Below are 22,116 nucleotides of genomic sequence, written 5' to 3' on the forward strand. Positions count from 1 at the left end.
ATTATCATTTGTGGGGGGCTCTTCCATATTCATCCTGTGACCGTGCAAATACAAACAAGTATCTAAAAAGTGGGCCCGTGACCACATTAGTTTTTACTGGGAACTCTATAATTCTTTTTGGAATCTGAGGGGCAAAGCAGTAAGTGTATGCACATAGCCAGAGAAAACGCACACTCCAGGAGTCGTAACTGCCTTCCAAAGGCGATGGCGAAGCCGGCTGGGCAGCTTGCAGGTGGGGGCCGTGTGTTTCTGGCCCGTGTCACCGTGCTCCGAACGCAGGAGCCCTGCGCTGAGGTTTTTTGGTATTCCATTAGGCCACCGGGAAAATGGATGAAAACCAGTTCGTGGCTGTGACAAGCACCAATGCCGCCAAGATCTTCAACCTGTATCCCCGCAAGGGGAGAATATCTGTGGGTTCTGACAGCGACCTGGTGATCTGGGATCCGGACGCGGTGAAGATCGTCTCCGCCAAGAACCACCAGTCGGTAAGGCTGGCGCCGGTAGGACGAGAGCAGCGTGGAGGAGGCTCTTGAGGAACTCGGTCGGGAGAGATGTGTGCATGTGCCTCGTCCCAGGCCAGCTAGACCGGGATGGGTCGTGGTCACAGACCTTACCAAATTCTCAGTGACGTCATACCTCAGCAGCTTACGGGTGGGTCAGCAGGGGGCTGCTCCCAGCACAGTCATTCAGCACGGAGGCACCATGTCTACACCCGCCCCTGAGATCGCTGAGGCGGGGGCAGGTCATGGTCCCCTGGGGTCTGGCTCGGAAAGCTTTCCTAAGGGAAGCGGTATACAGCACTTGCTCTCACACCGTGCTGGCCCAAGCGAGCCCTGTGCTTGACCTTACCCCAGGAGGGCAGGGAGGGCAGGGATGCACCCTGCACCGAGAAGGAGAGGGAACATGAAAAAAATTGGTCAGCAGCCCGGACAAATTCCTCATGAGGAGTTTCATGCAGAGGATAATAATTAAAGCCCAGTGCCTAAGGGAAAAGGCTTCATCCCTGTTAGTAAAAATAGTTCCTATTTTTAAAGCATTTACGTTTCAGGCAGTGTGCTTTTCATTCGCTGAATCTCCGTAACAGTCCCTGACAGGTAGGCACTGTTATTATCTGTATTTTATTGAGGAGGAAATGGAGGTGCAGAGAGATTCAGTAATTCATACAGGAAGTAAGTGAAGTTAGGATTCAGACCCACACAGCTCTTTTGGAGTATAGACTCCAAACAGATGTCCTTGACTCTTTGCAATAATGCCTTGTGCTTGGTGAATAAATGAAGGCAGTAGAGAGAAATCCCCTTTTTTGGTGGGGATGGCCTTCATTTAAACATTGCATCACATCACATCATTTAATTTTGGGCTAGCGGAGACCTAAGGGTCACGGACCCCACCTACTCACCCAGCCCGTACAGGAGTGTCAAAAACAGCATCCCTGACAGTTTCTGAGCGTCTCTTGGAACACCACCAGTGACAAGATATACGTCTACACTGGGGCCTTTTTAAAGATTGATGCTTCTCTTTGCTGGGAGGTCCAGTCTCTGCTTAGCAGCCGTCTCTCTCCCGGGGCTTCTACACACCCGAAGCTTACAGGTGGTGTTGGAAGCTTTTCCTGGCTTCCCTGGTGCATCCATTATACTGAGGCTGAAGGCAGGAACCCAAGCCCAGGAAAACCGTGTTCCTCCCCTCACTGTCCTATGCCCCCACTCATGGCTTTGCCCCTCACCCCTGTCTCTAGGCTGCAGAGTATAACATCTTTGAAGGACTGGAGCTGCGAGGGGCTCCTCTGGTGGTCATCTGCCAGGGCAAGATCATGCTGGAAGATGGCAACCTGCACGTGACCCAGGGGGCTGGCCGCTTCATCCCCTGCAGCCCGTTCTCTGACTATGTCTACAAGCGCATTAAAGCCCGGAGGAAGGTGAGAAGCTGGCTGAGCCTGGGGGTGGCGGAAGGGGCCTGTGTCCCATTCAGGCACAGGGACAGTAACCACGAGATCAGGAGGGGTCCGTGTGCCCTGGAACCTCCCAAAGAAATTCACAGCAATGATCTCTTCCCAAGAGACACTTGGACAGATTTCATGTACTATAAAAAGGGGGTTTCTAAAACTTTCTTGGCCCAAGAAACCTTTTTTTCGTCAAATAACTTTCCTCCATCCTTACAGTACTTTTAATTAAAATAATTTGGAATTTTAATAATTCAAAATAATGTTTATATATTTTTTAAAAAATAACTCTTGAAGGCTTACAGGGAGAATTAGCAGCCCACACCCTCCCTTCCCAGTCTCGTGTCTTCCATCCAGTGTTGCTCCCATAGGGCAAATGTTTATAACCCTTTTAACTAGTTCTGTGGTTCACATAAAATCTTGTTTATGTCCCTGATTTCATAGATAGGCAGGTAGAAAGATAGATACACAGACACTTATCTGTGTGTTTATGTATCTACCTACGTGGTACAAACCGAGTGCTCTACTTGATTTAGGGGTGAGGTCCAGAAGTCTGTCTTTTTAGAGCCCCCTGCTACCCCCACAGCAGTCACATTGTCGCCTTCCGGTAAGACTAGGGATCCACAGAGCAGGGTTAGACCAGCCCTGGGATGAGGTGGAATTTGACCCCTGGTCCTGGCCTTGTCTGTTGGAAGGCACACGGTCATCCGTGCACATGGGATGGGCCAGCGCCCAGCAGCTGGGAGAATGAGCCTTCAGTCCTGGTGACGGCGAGGTGGGGGGGCTGGGGACACACTGTAGCGGCCATTAAAGAGAGGCTCACAGAAACTCTGTACCTGAGCACCCAACCCACTCGCAGACCGCCTGTGATCCCAGTGACTGGCCATCCAGTCCCTGAGTGCGGACGCAGGGAGCCTCCCTGTTTTGGAGTCAGCTGCCGGCTCTGTCTGTGCGAACCGGCGTCTTCCTGCCGGCCGGCCGGCCGCAAGGCTCGCTCCCTGAAGTCCACCAGCCAGCCCTGTTCTCCTGGCGCCCTCACAGAACAAGGTGCGCCGTCTCTTAGGGCGGGTGTGTGTGTTTCCAGAGGCGTTTGTCCTTTAGTCTGGATGTGCTTGTAGCCTGCACTTGTTTATGTTATGACAGCGTTTTATTTATTTACTTTTATTTTATTTATTTTAAAGATTTTTTTTTTTTTTCTTGAGAGAGAGAGCATGAGTGGGGCGGGAGGGGCAGAGGCAGAGGGAGAAGCAGGCTTCCCGCGGAGCAGGGAGCCCTCGATCCCAGGACCCTGGGATCATGACATGACCCGAAGGCGGACGCTTAACGACCGAGCCACCCAGGCATCCCCTTACGACAGCGTTTTAAATCCCTGCATCGGTCCTACCTCTTTATGAGTGATCCTGTAAAGTTAGGTGGTATGGAGTTTCATTCCACACTTTGCTTGTGGCCTCCTAGAGAAGAGAATGGAACTCAAGCCTCCCATATGCATCAGGTCTTTATTTCCGTTAATGTGCCTTAGATTCTACACCTAAAGAAATGTCGATGATCTAGTGTTACGGGCCAAGGTTTTTGGGGAGCACGGCTTGAGCCATGGTCCCACCTGAATCACCAGCATCTGCAAACGTGATGAGCGTCGCCTCAGTGCCTGCACCTGAGCCTCTCCCAGAGGGGAGGGCAGGCTCTGTGGCAGACGTGCTCGGCGTCTTACCGTGAGCCGCCCCCCTCAGGCAGCCAGGGGTCGGACCTGGGTGGAGGTGCTGTGCTGGCTGCACCGCCCATCAGTGTGTGTCTGACAGACCGGGGGCCCCCTCTGGAGCAGGCACTGTGCTTCCCGTGACCCTCACCCCCTGCCCCCGGCACCAGGCCTAGCCCGGAGCATGCCCCGGGGGAGGGGGGCTGGTGCTGGCTGGCTCCTCAGTCCCAGGACAGGTTCACAGCCACAGCGAGAGGCCAAGGGTCAGACTGCAGGATGCGCCCTTCGAGGTTTGCCAGCTCTGGGCTGAGGAGCGTGTGGGTGGAGCCCCCCCAGACCTCACCCCACCAGCCCTTACGACCTTGGCCCAAACCGCTGCCCTTCTTGCTCCCTTTGCTCTGGGCCTACAGGCCGTCCTGCCCCCTGCTTCCTCTTCCGGGCACGCCGCCTTCCCCCCTCCTTCCCCCCCATCCTCTGCCCCTCGTCGCCTCCTTCCCTCCACCCAGTCCCAGGACAGGCTCCTTTGTTCCTTAAGTGGGAAGCTCACCTCTTGAGAGAGGTCTTCCCTGACTTCTTCTGCTGTCGCTCTATCCCCACACCCCCTTTATTGTCTGCGTCTTCTCCTTTCCTTAAAATGACCCTATTATTTTTATTATGTTCTGGCTCCCACCACACCCTGAATTCCCTGACTTATCTCTGCCACGTAGCACAGACCGGAACTGTTGACAGAATCAGGGTTGATGGGCTTTCTCTGCTGCAGATGGCAGACCTGCACGCCGTCCCGAGGGGCCTGTACGACGGGCCGGTGTTTGACCTGACCACCACACCCAAAGGGGGCACCCCCGCGGGCTCCACCCGGGGCTCCCCCACGCGGCCCAACCCGCCCGTGAGGAACCTCCATCAGTCGGGATTCAGCCTGTCTGGTGAGTGGGACGTGGTGGCCCTGGGCGAGAGGGGAGGGACGGGGGAGGAGCACCGAGTGCTCCAAGCTGGCAGGTGACCTGGGAGGTGGTGACTGGGCCCAGCAGGAAGCTTTGCCCAATCAAAAAGGAGTCCCGTTGAGAAGGCAGGAGAAGGCCCGGTGAGATTAAAGATCAGGTTTAAATGATGACGAGTTCTGCTTAGAGATCACACCTGTTGGGGTGGGGCCAGATGTTTCCCATTAGGAATCGGTGATTTTCCACGTGAGACTGTGGGGGCTGTGCGTGGTGTGGTCCCGTTTCTGTGTGCCCAGAATAAGAAGAGCTCAGATTGCAGGGGCTGCTTCGAACCTGGCGTTTTTACTCTGCCCTCCCTCCTGGTAATAATGATGGTGCGAGTACGAGCTGCCGTTGAGTAAATACTTACCCAGGCTGGCCGTACCATTTCACCCTGTCTATGCTTTAAGAACTGATAATAATGGAAAATAATTACCCAGTTGCTCCATAACCAGTAGCTAAAAGGGGGAAAAGTAAATGTCAATTTGCGTCTCTGTGGCGAACAATTTAGGTGTGAGGGGAGCCAGACACCCAGAAGGGACAGGGAGAGGGAAAGAGGAACGGGTCCAGGGAGAGAAGAGGACCCAGGAGTGGCAGAAGCCGGAAAGAGCCGAGGGGACAGGGTCAGGGGAGGAAGGCAGAAGGAAGAGACTGCAGGTTTTGAGGTCACGTTGACACAGGTCCCATTATGATTGTCGCAAGTAATTTTTGTCTCTTTTTTGGCCATTTGAATTGCTCCCCTGGCTGACCTCCTCCCTAACATGTCACAGCTCCTTTGTGAGTGGACGTAAGCGCACTCCTGAGCGCTTCCTTCTGTGCTGAGGCTGCAGGGGCCTGACCAGCACCGGGCCAGGTTGTGAGGCCTGGGTCAGGTTCCCCAAGCTCTCACAGCCTCATTCACTGCCTCTGTTCAATGGGAACCACCACAGTAGCTCCCTCCTAGGATAGTGGTGAGGATCGGGTGAGGTGTCTGAGGGGCACCTGAAACGTTGCTTGTCGCGGTGAATGTAAGCAGCTGTTTCTCAGATCACCGGCCTTGTATTTATTATCGTTTTTATGATGCTGAGGGTCCGACGGTATCTAGAGGAGAACCTGGCTTTTCCTGGTGGAGTTGGGTGTTCCCCAGGAGGGCGGATATGAAACGCCTGGAATGCTTGACAGACTGGAATGGAATTTCTTGGGAGATGAGGCCAGGAAGGTGCTTGCTGTCTGACACTCTGTAAATTAATCCAGTTTCTCTCTTGCATTCTCCCTTTTCTCTTCCTGGGAATGCATTGCCAACTGCAGGCACCCAAGTGGATGAGGGGGTCCGCTCGGCCAGCAAGCGCATCGTGGCACCCCCTGGAGGCCGTTCTAACATCACGTCCCTGAGTTAAGCGACCCCTCCCCAAAGAGAGGGGCAGAAGCAAGAAGAGATTTTTTTGAAGCCAAAATGGTACACCAATATTTAAGAAGGAAAGCGAATCCAAACAGTTGCGATCTAAAGAATCAATAAGCCTCAAGCCTTATGTTTCTCCAATGCTACACTCGCTTGCCTAGCTTTACGAATATTGCTTTGTTTTCTGTTCATGCATAGCCTTGATTGGTTTGACCCTGCCTCCCCACATTTATGTGCATGCAATCAGACAGGCTATTAAGGTAAAAGTCTGCTATATAGTGTTGAGAGCGTGTGTAGTGCTGCATTTTATGACAAGGGGACAGACAAAGCTGGGATGTCAGGAAAATCAACAAAAGGGACACAGTTATTTGGGGTGAGGGGGTGGTGGGAGCCCAGAGTGAGGCAGAAGGCTCAGAGGGGATGGGGTAGGGCGTGGACGGGGAGGCGGGTGGGTGGGTGAGCATAAGGGGGCTTGTGTATTGTGTTGACGAAGCACGTTAATTTCCATGGAAGATGGCTACTTGGGGCAGCCCATCCCTTCATCACGGTCCCCAAGGGTCTATGGGGAAGGCAGGCAGTCTTCAGGTTCCAGACTTTGTCACATCCCCTCCTAGATTTTATTCCTTTGAACATTTTATTAGAACACCAAAACCCAGCCATTACTTTCACCTGCTTGATCGTGCCAGTGTTTGGTGGGGCCTCTTTCTCAGTGTTGCTTTCAAATTCTCCTCTTTCCTGGGCCGGGAAGGAAGAGAGGAGAGAGGAAACCCCTCTCCTCTGTCCTGCCTGCCTCTTTGGTGCTCTTTAACAACAGCTGGGAGCACACACAGGCCCTCGGGGTGGTGGCAGCCATGCTCACACACCTTCCTCAAACCACATGTTGGAGATCACCTCGCATTCGCGTGGCTTTGCGAACCGGGAAGAACAGCGTGTGTTCGGCGTCCCAAGTTAGGACGAGCCTCGATGGGGCCCCCGGAAGGGCTTCTCTTGCTGCCGGTCAGTGGCCGATTCTTTCCGTCTCGAGATCCAGGCACATCCGTGACCGAAGAGGATTTTTAGTGCTTAGGTGTTCTCTAAGTTTTGCTCCGAACAGGTGATCTCAGTTGAGACGGGAGCCAAGCAAGGATTTGGGAAAGCTAGTCTGTGGAGCTGAGGGAGCACATTCTGGGGCCATGGGTCTGCTTTGCAGTCCTGAACCCTCTGTCTCCTCTTCCTTGAGCACATCCTTTGGGGGAGCTTTTTGTTTCCTTATAAAGCCTCCCAAGGTGAGTGGAAGTGACATGCAGCCTTGTGTGATGTGGCCCAGAACGGACGTGGAGCTCAATGTCCATTTCCCCGTCCTGCCACTTCTGAAAATTCAATGTTGGAGCAAGTTCTCTGAGCCAGATGAGGATCTGTAGAGCTAAGAGGTCCAGAGGCAGAAAAAGTGCATTCACCCTGGGATCAGACGTCTGTGCTTGGGGGATGCAGCGGGTAGGACCCTAACCGTGTGTACTAGGTACTTGGAAGAAAAAGACCAGGCCTCAAACACCTTTCAGGTGCTCAGGAGAAGCTGTTCTCTCTGACAGCTGAAGACCAGAGAAAAGGGAACAACAACGCATGGCTAAAAAGGAATTTGGAAATAGCCAAGGAAGAGGATTCCCCCTAGCGATCTAATTACTGTTCTATTCATGAAAACAATCATTTCTCCTCATAATAAGGAATCTTGCTATTTGAAGGCTTTTTCATGGTGCCTTTATTTTAAAGGAAACTTAAAGGGAGCATGTAGCTCTTGATCTCTAACTCAAAAGATCTGAGGGCCTGTCGCAGAACTCAGAATGACAGTTCCGCGGGCAGAGGGAGATTGTCAGATCTGAAGCGTTTCAGCTATATACCTCAGTGGCTGGGCTGTTCTGTAGGATGTGTTGCAGTACCAGCCACAACCACCAGGTGGAGGAAAAGACAAAAAACTAGTGGGCGCATCCTCTTGCGTACCGTCTGCTCCTGATTCCTAGCCAGAGCCCAGCTCCTCCCTCCATGACCTCTCTGTGCCATGACAATAAATCCTTCATGGCCACATTGGTCGTCTGCACTGCACTGGGACTGCTGAATGAAGCATTCAACCAGCACTTCACATCCTACACAAGCTTTCCGTGCTGTAGGAATAACGCTAATGCCTTCATGATGGGCTGCGTGATCTGGGAAAGCCTCCCTTTCTTCACTTACTATAAGTAACTTCCCAAGCACAGAGATTCCTAAGAATTGCAGGAAAACTCCCTCTCTTTCCTTGACTTTGATTTCTCGTACCTTGTTACTTGAGTTACAATTTATATTCAAATGTGTCCTTTTCCATAAGGCACATCAAAGAGCCCTCCCTCTACCCAGGGCTTAGGAAGAGAACATGGTGCAAGTCACAGCTCTCAGAACTCACAGCATCTCATCCACGTGTGGGAGGGCTTGCTGCACTTCGTCTCCTGCCCAAGCTTTCTTTTGCCCTCTCGTCTCTTGGCCTGGCCCCTCTCTAGGGATGCCCTGGCTTCCCCCCAACTGTCTCACGTTATTCCTTATCCAGATGGCCGTCAACTGGGGTTCTCTCTGGGAGGGCCATAATCTTGGGTAGTTGAGAAGGTATTTGTGGATTTGTTGGATCAGCCAACCCCGTAGAGGTGTTTCTTCTATTTCTGTTTTCTAAAAATGGCAGTGTTGTAGTCATCCCGAAAATGGGTTTTCTTCAAAGACCAGTCACCCTTTGGCCTTCTTCCTCATGCCTACACCCAGAGAGTCATGCTCTGCTGCAAAGGCCTTAATCCTAAGCCTGGACTTGCACTCACCCTGAGCGGCCCTTCCCCACAGGGTGGATGAGTCCCCTCCCAAACTTGGTTCTAGCCACAAGCTTCCCAGGCCTTCCCCCCTGGAAAACTCCAGCTTGAGTCCCAGATATACCCATGGGCTGTCCCGGGCAGCCAGCATTCATTGTACAAGTTCCCTCTTTGGAAAAACGGTGTGTGGGTGTTCAGTTCTATGTCTGGTGAATATGAACAGACCGTAAATCTCCCTGTGATCTGTGGTAGCTGTGAGGCAGCTCGGAATGTGAAGAGCTGTTTGGTTTGAACCGTGAAGAAAACTGTGTTTTGAGTTTAGCTGAGATTAAAGAAAAGTTCATCAAGTGACTGTTAATGTACACCTGGTTATTAAAATAACTATGAAATTACGGATGTTGTTGTCCAGCCTTCTTCTGTATGCGACGTGCCATTTCACTTCCAGTATGAAAATTGCAAAATAAAACTGGCGTGCTTAATGAGGGGGGCAGAGTTGATGAAAACGAGGTTTCCTGAGGAAATCTGGGGGATTTCTATCTTCTCGGTTGAGGTTGAGTTTTTGTTTTGGCCACAGAGTTTGATGACCGTTATTGGAACTTAGAATGACTCAAGTTTTTTCTGGGGATCATCTCATGTAAAACACATCACCATTTGAGATAAGGTCTGGCTGAGTCCAGTACAGATCCTGACAGGGTTTCTTTCATCTATTTTTTGTCATCTCCTTAAAGGTTTTCTGCTTCTCCCTAAAACCCTGGACTTTGGGAAAATTCAAACTAAGCATTTTCCAAGGTATATTCTTTTTTTTTTTCAAACGAATATATATATATGTATATATTTTAAGATTTTATTTATTTTTTGAGAGAGAGCCAGAGAAAGAGCCAGAGAGAGAGCATGAGCCAGGGGTGAGGGGAGGCCGAGAGAGAGGGAGAAGCAGACTCCCCACTGAGCAGGGAGCCCAACTCTGGGCTTGATCCCAGGACTCCGGGATCAGGACCTGAGCCAAAGGCTTAACCGACTGAGCCACACAGGCACCCCTCAAGGTATATTCTTTAACATATTGATCCCAAGTTGTGTAGGAATGTTGGAAAGGATTATTTACTAAGCTACTCCTCTGACAGATGTAAGGTCATATCAAATTAAAAGCTATGAGAAATCTGAGCCTTTCAGAATTTGTCCTACTCAAGGTTCTCAAACTTTTTGGCTGCTGAACCCTTCTATATCCTCTTTTAACATCCCAGTGACCTATTATGCTAAACTCTCTTTGGGGAAACACGCCTGGATCCACTTTCATATTGTGTGGGATACTTCTCATTGCAAATGGCAGACTGCCGTATGCACAAAATTTTTTTGAAAAGCGTATTTTAAAGTCTGGTGTAATGAGAACTTCAGGGATAGAACTGGGTTGACTGAAGCATAGCTGGGTCTAGAACGTGGTTTCTCTTAATCTCTTAGCCCTGCTTGCCTTTAGTAATTGCTTCTTCGGAAACTTATGGGTGTGGGAGCAGAACTGGCCACTGGCATCCCCTCATTTTCGTCTTGCCTGCCTCGCAACTCAGGGGAAGGAGAGAGGCTCCCTCACTAGTTCCAACCAAAGAGACCGATTCTGGTTGGCTGGCTTGGGACCTGTGTTCACCGTAGGACTAGGTACCCTGGCCAGGACACTGAGACTGATGGGCCCCACCTGGTCATGTGCCCAGCCCCAGAGCCACGTGAACCCTGAGGACTCTGGATCACACCCAAAACAACCGATTTGTGACACCAGATTTGGATACTGGGTGGGCAAAACCAGCAAATGGCCATGGCACCTTTCTCAAGCCTGCGGGGCCTGAGTGTTTTGCTCAGTGAAGAGCCCGTGTGTAGGTTGGAGTAGGTGGAGATGGGGATCAGAGAATGCTGTTTTCTTATTAACTGTTTGTATGTGTCATGAACCCTTCTTGCTTCTGTAGAACAATGCTGTCAGTACAGGAGCATAGAGTGATGATAGCTTTTAACACCGAAGCTTAGAAAACATCAAAAGCTACTCTCAGCACATGATTATTTCAGTTTGAGATTCAAGGTTTGACCCATAGTCTCAGTTTGCAGCTTGAACTCAGGATTGGTGAAATACCTGTCCCAGCTCATGACCAGGGCAGCAACTGAGCTCTCCTTAGGATTAGGGTGGGTTTAAAGGGCATGGGCAAAGCTTAACTGAAGTGAACTCAGGTTGCAGGGTTTACAAGAGATGAAGCAGCGTTTAAAAAAAAAAAATGGTGGTGAAACAGACATAGTGACTTTCACCCCACTGGGGGCTAGAGCTGTTCGGGACTGAGTCACACCTGACCAGGTGGGGGATGAGAGTACTGCAGGCATAAAAAGGTCTCTCTGGTTTCAAAGAACTTTCTGGAATCGGCTCTGCTACCATCAAGCCATCACAAAAGGGACACCAACCATGAGCAAGAAATGGGGGATGTAAGGGCCAAAGCAATCAACAAAAATGAGATCACACGCCTCAGGCTGTCACTCTTCAGAACCAAGAGTTCTAGATCTTGCTGTGCCCTCAGTTGGCTACTGGGAACAAAGCAGGGCACTCGGCATTTAGGACTTCAGGGCCCACAGGACTCATAAAAGCCTACTGACTTCGGGATAAGCCCAGGGAACTAGCTGGCCTACTGGCTGCTAAGCTGCTGCAGACCTCAAAGGAAGTTGCTTCCAGCTACGAGGATCCAGAGCTGCCCGTGACCCTCCTGTCCCAGGTCTGGAGCATCCACCTGCTGTTCCGGTGTATGGCACGGGGCAGGACGAACATGCTGAAGGGTAGCAAGGCACAATGCTGAAGAAGAGGGGCATGGGCTGTCATGGACAAGGTCAGAGTGAAGGGCAAAGTCTGGAATTCTGGGCTGTGCTCCCTAAGGTTGAATGCTAAAGGGGGCAGGCTTTTAGTTCTTCTATTTGCGGGTCAGTTAAATTGTGCTGCATCCCACCCGTTCTAGAACATCATCTCTAATACCAGCTTGTCCCTGGTCAAGGACAGTCCTCACAGTGGGAAATGGAAGTAGGAACAGGTGACTTTGGGCACCCACAGCCCTACCTCTAGGACAAACAGTGACACACAGCTGACAAAGAAGGATCAAGTGGCTTACTGTATACGGAAGACATTTTAATACACCAAGGCACATTTACATCCTATCAACAGAAGCATGGGTCTCCCGCCCAGTGGCTGCCTGTTCACAATGGCGCAGATCACTGAAGTTTGGATTTTGAACATCAATGTTTAACGTCAGTCAGACACACTGAGCTTGTAAGAAAGAGCAATCATGGGCAGACAGTAGGAAACAGGATGTTGTGTGGACAGCGCAGGCATGACTGGCTACTGAAACAAACACAATGGGTTGCACGCCTTTTTGTTCAGCTGGTGAATGAAAGCCTTAGCATGACTACATCATCAAAAGCAGCAACACAGCTTCCTGAAGGCTCTATTAGCATTCTTTCTCCTGAGCTCTGTATTTGTCCATCCAATCTAGAGAAGCTATGATGATCTATAGCCTCGTTTCCGGTTAAAACTCCCATCACAAGAAGCTTCACTATGAATTAATGACCGTAATTCATTTAGCAGTGCTTTGTGCTGCCGGACATTCATTGCTGCCCTAGCAATGACCCCAGCCAAAACGAGTGCGGCCCTCGAGATGTGTTAGCCATTAGCGGGGTATTCACTTCCATGGAGTTCGGGGTGTGGGCAGGGTTACAGGGCTTGGGTGCCCACCCAGCCACTAGGGGCCACTGAATGCAAGGGGGTGGGTCTCTGCTGCAGTGTAAGAGTTATTATAACCTGGATGTTTCTGGTCTGGCTCCAAGTTTTCAGATGCTCCACACAGGTAAGGGAGGAAGCAGTTAGAAGAAGACTTTGGTAGGAATACCAAAGGGCTGCGATACTCAGCTTGTTTTCTAAAATTCTGAGCCCTGAGCCTTGGTTGTCACACATCTAATTGATGAGACAGGTTCCAACTGCTTAGGATAGTAACTTTGGGCCCAAGTTACGGAATAAAACCAAAGACTCTGATACCAACATCTAGCAATCATGGTACAGATTTAGGCCTCCTTCTGGTTTTTGGAAAACTTTTTGTCCTAATGTTTAAAATGTGTGGTGGTGGGAGATGCTTATAATCAGTTGTTCTGCACTCTAGATGCAATGCTTTTTCATTTCTAACTGGAAACACATGGTGGGTCTGTAACCTGATTAGGACTGAAAATCCATCTTACCGCTCTGAGGCTGTGCTCTCTAGTTGGTGTGTCCACGGTTCCTGAATGTCCACAGTGGTGCGTTGGGCACAGCAGGAACTCACTGGAAATAAAAACTAGGGGTTCATACTGCAGAGATGGTATGGGGTTCCTACCCTGTTATACGTTGTACAGATGTGAAATGGCACAGATGCCTGGCTCCCTTCCCCACGGAGAGCCTCCTGATCCCACTGCCCCTGTGGCAAGTGTTTCCCGAAGTCTTTTCTCTGTGATGATACACACAAGGTCACAGCAAGAGGAGACACCAGGTGACTGGAGAGATATGTCCACAGTGCATCAGGACTTGAGTCAAAACGCATGAAAGTTGCCAGTTGCTAAACACGCTAGTGATCCCTGACACTCCTGGGGTTACCAACCTGGAACAGAAGCGGGTCACCCTCCCCTTGCTCTTTTCATATATAATCAGAAACAGAGTCAGGGCCAGTGCCTAGTTTATAGCGTTTGGAGAAAAGCAAAATAGCACGGGCAAATAGTATGTGGGAAATGTAGAAACACAGAATCAAACAGAAGGAAAGAGCTGGTTTTAATTCTTAACAAAAATATGGTTGCTCTTAAAGTAGAGAGGCACTGTTCACAGCTCTGCCAGAAATTCTGAGCCTGTTAACTCAGGGAGGAGAAAATCCTGGAAGCCAAGTTAAAATCCAGCATTGGCTTCCCACCTGTGTTTAATCGCCCGAGTGCGGCTTCCCTCCTTGGATGTCTGGTGTGGCAGGTGTGGGATCTGTTACTTCGGCCTGTTTTCTCTGTCTGGTCTTCCCTGTTGCCTGCTCTCTGCCATCTTGGCAAGGCCCTTCCTGTCTGTGAGGACAAGGCTTAGGTGATCTGAGCGGCATCCCAAAGTTCTGTTATTCCGGTCTATAAAAGCGTATATAACCGGTTCCACATTTTGGTTCCTCTGATACTGGCCAAAAATGAGACCAAAAATAAAAGACAAAAATCGAAGCCTCAAATGGTGATTTGTTTCATTGCTCACTGCACTGGGCTTCGCCTAGAAAAGATACCAACCATGGTGTGGGTAATCTAAGGGAGTTCCCAAGTGTAAATTTTACTCTCTTCCAAATTCACCTCCCATTCTACTCAGACTATAACCCCTGTACAAGTAAGGGAGAGCTCGGCTACTACGAGGGGACATGGTCTCAATGTGACAATATTATTTTCCGATCCTCTCTGGACACGGGTCTCTGATAAGAGGACAATTCGCTCTCAAGGAACGTAGTTACTAGAAGAAGGTGAACGGTACGCTAATAACTGCTTCACAGCTGAAAAGCCCTGATGTGAAACATTTGCCCATTTCCATGGTGTAAATATTGCCGGTATTTACTGATCATCACCAGTTTCAGCTGCCCAGCTTCGCGTCACTGTCCAAGGGCCATGGGAACGACGTGCTCCCCAGGCTCTTGCTGGCCGACACGAGCTGACAGGGTGCGCTGACCAGAACGCCACTGGAAGCCCTCAGAAATCTGCATCACTTCCGATCCGCTCCCATTCATTGCTTCCTGATTGAATTCCTTCTCCCTCTTCAATCGGATGGGGGCATTCTGACCTCTTTCTGAAATTCTCTAGCTCTGAAGAGCCTCATGCAGTCATCCCCCACCCGTCAGTGTCCATCCATGCATTTGTCACAGTGTAGTTAGGATGAGTGGAGAAATAAATCTACATCTAAATAATCCTTTGAAAATAAAGAGAAGCTGTGTGGAATGACAGAATGGTAACAGTAGAAAGGGAGAACAGAGCTCCGCGTGTACAACCCTCTCATCGTGGATGAATGACCCGAAGCAGACACCAGGGGGAAGTGACTTGCTCAAGGACACACAATTAATTCATGGTGAAACAAGATCCCAGGAGACCCGGGACTGTCATGCTGCCTCCTCCAAGGCGTTCATACACATTTTCTGGGGTGTGTGAGGTGTGGAGAGCTGAGAACTACAGTCAGTAATTCCTGGCACGGGTGGGCAGGAAGTTCCTGGCCTGAGGTGGCAGGAAAGGTCCCAAGCAGAAGATGTGGAGGACTTCACTCCTTATTCTGGTCATTCTCCTCTTGTGGGTCTTTGGTTTGTTCCAAGGCTAGATTAGCCGGTCTTTTATTTAAGTCCCGTTTTACTCTTAAAAGAAAAAAAGAAAACAACAACAACCAGGGCTTATTGTTAAAAAGAAAAAGAAACGATTTAAACTTTGAAATGACAGAACTAAGTCCCACAATTAGAAAGTGGCATGAGCCAAGGAAACCATTTGAAACATGTCACTGATTTTAACTGCTTTAGTCCCATTACTCTGTCCTTCCCTGAAACAGAAACTTGATGCTAAGCTAATTTACCTTTTGCAATTTTTTGAAACCTCATACGGGGGCGGGGAGGGGGAAAGGCTTCCGAATTTTCCAATTTTTCTGTTATGGATAGGTATCATTTTTGATGTGAGAAAAAATTTAAAAATGTTTTAAAAAATCTGTTAAGGCTCTGTTCCTCCATCATCTGCTGGGCTGCTGTTGAACCAGGGCTTACTTACTTTTCTCTGTTGAAAATGATGAACTCCTTCCGGACAGATTCCAGATGCTCTTGAAGAAGGCACATCTTCTGGGGAAACAGGTGGGAGTGGAGGGGGAGAGAGATGCAGTTAGCGGACCAATGGGGATCCTCAAACAGCCAGTAACCTCCTGTCCACTGGCTCAAATCTCAGAAGCGCCAGTGTATCTTCCAAATGGACACTATCTGAGAATGTGTGGCAGGAGACCCCAAATAGAGTAATAGGGGAGCAAATAAGGAAGAAACTGCCAGAGGACAAAACATGTCAACTCTGCTCCCCACAGCAAGGAAGATGTGGGTTATGGTTTATGAGCTTGATGCCTTTCAGCCTCTCAGCCCATGAAGAAACAATGGCTTCGAGGTGCGTTGGGGATGCGGGTTCATTGAGCTGGTTACCTACTCACCAGTCATCTGGCCCTCCTGTGAAAGGTTGGGAGGTTCTACTTGGATTTGATGAACAGCCTGGAAACACTGGGTCCTGGGGGAATGTTCCCCTCAACAACTGTACTGGGGCCGAGTAACTATGCCTCAGGCACAGTGAGCAAAATATTTGTGACTTTCTCACAGACATGCAAAACATTTGCTTTGACTTTGTGCTATCCAGCTTTCAACATCTCTTGATGATTTCTCCAACATAATGAGAAAATTTAACCTCAAAATGGTGATAATCATCAGGCCCAGGACAGTGTCAGACCCAGATCAAATGTTTTACACGTCTGCAATAAAATACTTCCAAATGACTTCTGATGAAAAAAATATTCCCTGAGGAAAAAATATTTATTTATTCATTCATTTCTTTAAAATCTAGGAATCAGGAAATAGTCTTCAAGTACTAGAGAATTTTCTTTCCTGTGTGAATGTTTAGGTGATAGAAGAGGCAAATGAAAAGGAGAGGACATTTCAGAGGAGTGGGGAGGCGAGCAAGACAAAGGAGAAAAAGAAGACTCTGCTACACTTAATCTTGTTCTCAAAATGGGGTATTTGTAATGAGGGTTTCTAGTATCTAGTATCAGTCATGGGGGACATGAAACTGTGGGGTAAATACAATCTGATAGAGCTTCTTGGCAGCAGTTTGACCCCAAGATTTTTATTTAAAAAACACATTTATATAAATAAAAGTATATTATATAGCTTTTACATAGTGTTCCTAGAAACATCTTTATTAGAACTGTTATTTCCCCCCTAGTTTTACTGAGATATAATTGGTACACAGCCTTGTATAAGTTTAAAGTGTACAGCATTAGGACTTGATTCTCATATATTGTGAAATAATCACAACAAGTTCAGTTAACCTCTACCGTCCTATAGCTTAAAAAAGAAAAAAAAAAAGTTTTTTCTTTTGATGAGAACTCGTAGGATTTACTGTCTTAACACCTTTCTCTAGACCATAAAGCAATGTTAGCTGCAGCCATCCTGTTGCACTTTACATCCCTGGTGTTTATTTATCTTATAACTGAAAGTTTGTGCTTTTTGACCTCCTTCATCCAGTTACCGAAACCCCACCCCCCTGCCTCTGGTTACCCAAAATATGATCTCTTTTTCTATGGGTTAGTTGGTTGGTTTGATTCCACATATAATTGAGATCGTATAGTATTTGTCATTCTGTCTGACTTATTTCACTTAGGACACCCTCCAGGTCCATCCATGTTGTTGCAAATGGCCAGATTTCCTTCTTTTTAAAGGATGAATTAATATTCTCGTGTGTGTGTGTGTGTGTGTGTGTGTGTGTGCATACCACAACTTTATCCATCCACCCATTGATGTTTCCATGTCTTGACTATTGGAAATAATGCTGCAGTGAACACAGGAGTGCAGATAGCTCTTCAACACAGTATTTGTGTTTCCTTTTGATATATCCCCAGAAGTGGAATTGCTGGATCATAGGGTAGTTCTAGTTTTAAATTTTTGAGGAACCTCCAAACTGTTTTCCATAGTGGCTACACCAATTTACATTTCCACCAACAGTGTTTAAGCGTTCCCTTTTCTCCACATCCTGGACAAAACGTGGTATTTCTTGTCTTTTTGATGATGGCTATTCTACCAGGTGTGTGTGGTTTCGATTTGCATTTCCCTGATGTTTAGTAATGCTGAGCACCTTTTTGTGTACCTGTTCGCCTTCATGTATCTTCTTTGGAAAAAACATCTATTCACGTCCTTTACCCATTTTTCAATTGGATTATTTGGTGTTTTTTTTTGTTCTTGTTTGTTTTTGTTTTTTGCTTTTGAGTTGTATGAGTTTTATGCGTTTTTGTATAATAACACCTTAACAGATACATGATTTGCAAATATTTTTTCCCATTTCATTAGTTGTCTTTTTATTGATGCAGTCCTACTTGTTTATTTTGTTCCTGGTGCTTTAGGTATTATATCCAAAAAAATCACGACCAAGGCCCTTGTCAGGGAGCTTTGTTCCTACCTTTTCTTCTAGGAGTTTTATGGTTTCTGGTGTACATTTAAGTCTTTAATCCATTTTGAGTTAATTTTGGGGAATTAATTTTTGTAAGATATAGGAGTCTAGCTTCATTTTTTCACATGCGAACGTCCAATTTTCCCAGCACCATTTATTGAAGAGACTGTCTTTTCTCCATTGAGTATTCTTGGCTCCCATGTCAAATATTAGTTGATGGTATTTGTATGGGTTTATTTCTGGGCCCTTGATTCTATGTGCCTGTTTCTCTGCAAGTACCATACTGTTTTAATTACTATAGCTTTGTAGTATAGCTTGAAACAAGGACGTATTCCTGCTTTGTTCTTCTCTCTCAGGATTGGTTTGCCTATTTGGGGTCTTTGGTGATGCCATATAGATACTACGATTTTTTTCTACTTCTGTAAAAAGCCCCTTGGAATTTTGATAGGGATTGCACTGAATCTATAGATGGCTTTGCGTACTACAGACATTTTAACAATATTAATTTTTCCATCCATGAGTACGGGATTCCTTTTCATTTGTATGTGTTGTCTTTAATTTCTTTCGTCAATGTCTTATGGTTTTCAGTATATTTTTCACCTCCTTGGTTGAATTCATTTCTAAGTATTTTATTGTTTTTTGATGCTATTGTAAATGGGATTGATTTTTTTCAGGTAATTCATTGTCCGTATATAGAAATGCTACTATATGGTAATTTTGTATCCTGCAGTTTTACTGAATTCATTGATTAGATCTAACAGTTTCTTAGTGAAGTCTTTATGATTTTCTATATATAAAATCATGTCACCTTCAAATAGGCAATTTTACTTCTTCCTTTCCAATTTTGATGTCTTTTATATCTTTTTGTTGCTTGATTGCTCTGGCTAGGACTTCAGTGCTATGTTGAATGGGAGTGATGAGAGTGGGGACCCATGTCTTGTTCCTGATCTTAGAAGAAAAGCTTTCAATATTTCATCACTGAGTATGATGTTAGCTATGGGCTTTTATATATGGCCTTTATTAAATTGATGTATGTTCCTTCTATACCTCATTTGTTAGGAGTTTTTATCATGAACAGATGTTAAATTTTGTCAAATGCTTTTTCTGTGTCTCTTGAGATGATTTTTCTCTTTCAATTCTATCAATGTGATATATCACATTTATTGATTTGCATATGTTGAACTGTCTATGCATCCCAGGGCTATCTCCCACTTGACCATGGTAAATGTTCCTTTTAATTTACTGCTGAATTTGGTTTGCTAGGATTTTATTGAGAATTTTTGCATCTGTATTCATCGGGGATGTTGACCTGAAGTTTCCTTTTCTTTTCATGTCTTTTTCTGGCTTTGGTGTCAGGGTAATGCTAACCTCATAAAATGAGTTTGGGGATGTCTCTTCCTCTTCGAGTTTTTGGAAGAGTTTGAGAAGGATTAGTGTTTATTCTTTAAATGTTTGGTAAAATGTTCTGGGCTTTTCTTCGTTGGGAGATTTTTGATTACTGATTCAAATTCCTTACTAGTAATTGGTCTCTTCAGGTCTTTAATTTCTTCCTGATTCAGAATTGGTAGGTTGTGTGTTTCAATTAGCAATAATCGCGCCTCAGATAAACCTCATTGGCTATGATACTGCCACTGCGCAAAGCTGGTAGGTTGTATGTTACTAAGAATTTTTCTTAGTAAAAAAAAGCCCATTTTTTTCTAGGTTGTCTAGTTTGTTGTGTATTTAGTTGTTCATAGTGGTTTCTTATGCTCCCTAGCGTTTCTGTGCTGTCTCCTACAGAGAGGAGTTGTAATGTCTCCTCTTTCATTTGTATTTTATTGATTTGGGTCCTCTTTTTCCCTTGGTTAGTTGAACTATACTCAAAGGAAAAAAAAAACCCAACCTTTAGGTGTTTTTTTTTTTTAACGTTAAAGTATTACATAAAACATAAATACATAAACATACATATACATTTTAAAGTATTATATAAAACATATATAAACATATACATTTTTACATATACAATATTTTAGTATGTATATATGTTTTGTTAATATATATATTATACATACACATATATAAACAAAATATTGTATTAAAATATATTAAAATTACATATGTTTATATGTTTATATATGCTTATATAGAATATATATAAACAAAATATATTTATATAAACATATAAAGATTTATGTACATATATATGGACATATAAAATGTTACTTAAAACATAACATGAAAAAGATTTAAAATATTAACATTTAAAAATATTTTTAACCTTAAAAATCAAGATTAAAATCATCTAAAATGTAGAAATCCATGTGAATTTTTTTTTCTATCACCTAATTCTGTTTTACTTAAAGATATAAAATAGACACTGAGAGAAGAGTTTGTGATCTGGCACTGTAGACCACACAAGCTCCCCTCCGCACCCCCCCACCTCGGTCCTTGAAGCATTCACATTCAACATGTTCTCTTTTGTCTGCTTTAGGTGAAAAAGTTTAAGAAGTTCAGTGACATGGATAAGTTGGCAGCACTAGCCAGAAAGAGAAGATGAGGGAAAGGAGGGGGAGGCAAACCGAATGGAGGGATGAATGGGTCTTACATGACTGAGAAGGAAAAGGTTGGTTAGAACTCTTCGAACCCGCTTCTCAGGGATGAGCAGAGCAGACAGCTATTAAACTGGTGTGCATGGAGGTGTCATCAGAAATTTCTGAAGGATTTGGAGCAGGTGGAAATCTCAGGAGGTAGTAAAAGAGGACTTTAAGTTATTTTTTTTGGTTCTATACTTCAAAGTTGTTGATGACAGAGAAGGATGAAGGGAGAATATTCTGGAAGCAAAGAAGTAGAGGCATCTGACATAAATAGGAACAAAGTAGGAACATGGGAAAGGAAGAAGTTAGGAGTCAGGACGGAGAAGAGTAAAACACAGTAACTAATAATTTTGCCGGACACGTTACATGTACTAATTGACTCAGAACAAGTCTATGAAATGGGTACCGATATCAACTCCATTTTATAAATGAGAAAACAGGAGGAAAGGGAAAACTGTAGTGCTTTTACTTTATTTAATCCTGTCCTGGATTCTGCAGCAGTGGATCTCAACCTTAGCTGCATATACAGAATCACCTGAAGAACGTTTTCAAGTACTGATGCCCAGGCTACACTCCCAGATTCAAATGTAACTGATCTTGGGTGGGACCCAGACACCAGTATACTAAAAAAGTTTTCCCAAATGGGTTAAGTGTGATGCTAAGGTTGAGAAGCACTGATGCAGCAGGGACCTAGAGGAGAAGTCCAAGGGGTCATATGATAAGATTTCAGCATTATATATATCCACAGCTTAACAGAGTTAGTGGTTAATATGCCTTACTAACATTGTCTTACTTCCACCTCAGATCAGTTGTAAGAGGTAGGTCCTATTTTTTTAATATCTGAAGGAATCAATGCTTACAAAGGATACATGGGTTAATGTTTAAACCATTACATTTAAAAGAATCACATAGCTATTTGGTAAGTAGCCACTACACACACTGCCTCATCTAGTCACAAAAGAAAGAAGGGATGACAGCTCTTAACTGGGGAGAGGGGACACGCTCTCTCTCACAGATTTTAAAGTCTATCGAAGATCAATTTGCCACCATGCTAGTTGCATTAGCACTGACTGTTCAACACATAGAAGCCATCATTGCAGATAGTTGCACACCCCACATTCTGTCTTTTAACAAGATAATTCTACCCCTTTCTTATCCTTATTAAGTTTAGAGCATTTCAAGCCTGCCCCTTTCTGTTCCGTACTCACTAACGCAATTCCATGTCTTAGTCTAGAAGCACACAGACCCTCCTAACGGTGGGTGAAAGAAGTCTACGTGACTACAAGATGAAAAGAAGAGGATGTCCCCTCTCCCTTACAGCAACACAGTAACGGATCGTCATCATGGATGTCCCCTCTCCCTTACAGCAACACGCTAATGGATCGTCATCATGGATGTCCCCTCTCCCTTACAGCAACACGCTAACGGATCGTCATCATGGATGTCCCCTCTCCCTTACAGCAACACGGTAACGGATCGTCATCATGGATGTCCCCTCTCCCTTACAGCAACACGGTAACGGATCGTCATCATGGATGTCCCCTCTCCCTTACAGCAACA

General features: G+C 46.2%; 2 protein-coding genes and 1 pseudogene across 7 annotated transcripts in view; 1 reads left to right on the plus strand and 2 right to left on the minus strand.

The window, feature by feature from the left end:
* The window catches only part of DPYSL3 (dihydropyrimidinase like 3), a 115,348-nt gene extending 106,176 nt beyond the window's left edge, over positions 1-9,172 (plus strand). For all 5 annotated transcript variants that reach the window (XM_073905497.1, XM_025892457.2, XM_073905496.1 and 2 more), the window contains exons 11-14: positions 315-485; positions 1,733-1,912; positions 4,390-4,552; positions 5,894-9,172. In XM_073905497.1, the coding sequence (XP_073761598.1) occupies positions 315-485; positions 1,733-1,912; positions 4,390-4,552; positions 5,894-5,982 (603 nt within the window). In that variant the 3' untranslated portion in view covers positions 5,983-9,172. The remainder of the gene's footprint in view (positions 1-314; positions 486-1,732; positions 1,913-4,389; positions 4,553-5,893) is intronic.
* A 2,742-nt stretch (positions 9,173-11,914) lies between these two features.
* STK32A (serine/threonine kinase 32A) overlaps positions 11,915-22,116 on the minus strand; it is a 129,928-nt gene continuing 119,726 nt past the window's right edge. The window contains exons 12-13 of one of the 2 annotated variants that reach the window (XM_025892420.2): positions 15,560-15,624; positions 11,915-15,159 (exon numbers count right to left, since the gene is read on the minus strand). In XM_025892420.2, the coding sequence (XP_025748205.2) occupies positions 15,069-15,159; positions 15,560-15,624 (156 nt within the window). In that variant the 3' untranslated portion in view covers positions 11,915-15,068. Of the gene's footprint in view, positions 15,160-15,559; positions 15,628-22,116 lie in introns of both variants that reach the window. The other variant, XM_073905551.1, reaches the window with a different exon arrangement.
* Positions 19,511-19,626, minus strand: LOC112839518 (U4 spliceosomal RNA; annotated as a pseudogene).

Source organism: Callorhinus ursinus, unplaced genomic scaffold, assembly GCF_003265705.2.
Source record: "Callorhinus ursinus isolate GAN/ISIS: 27379988/994484 unplaced genomic scaffold, GSC_fseal_2.0 scaffold23, whole genome shotgun sequence".
Lineage (NCBI taxonomy): Eukaryota > Metazoa > Chordata > Mammalia > Carnivora > Otariidae > Callorhinus > Callorhinus ursinus.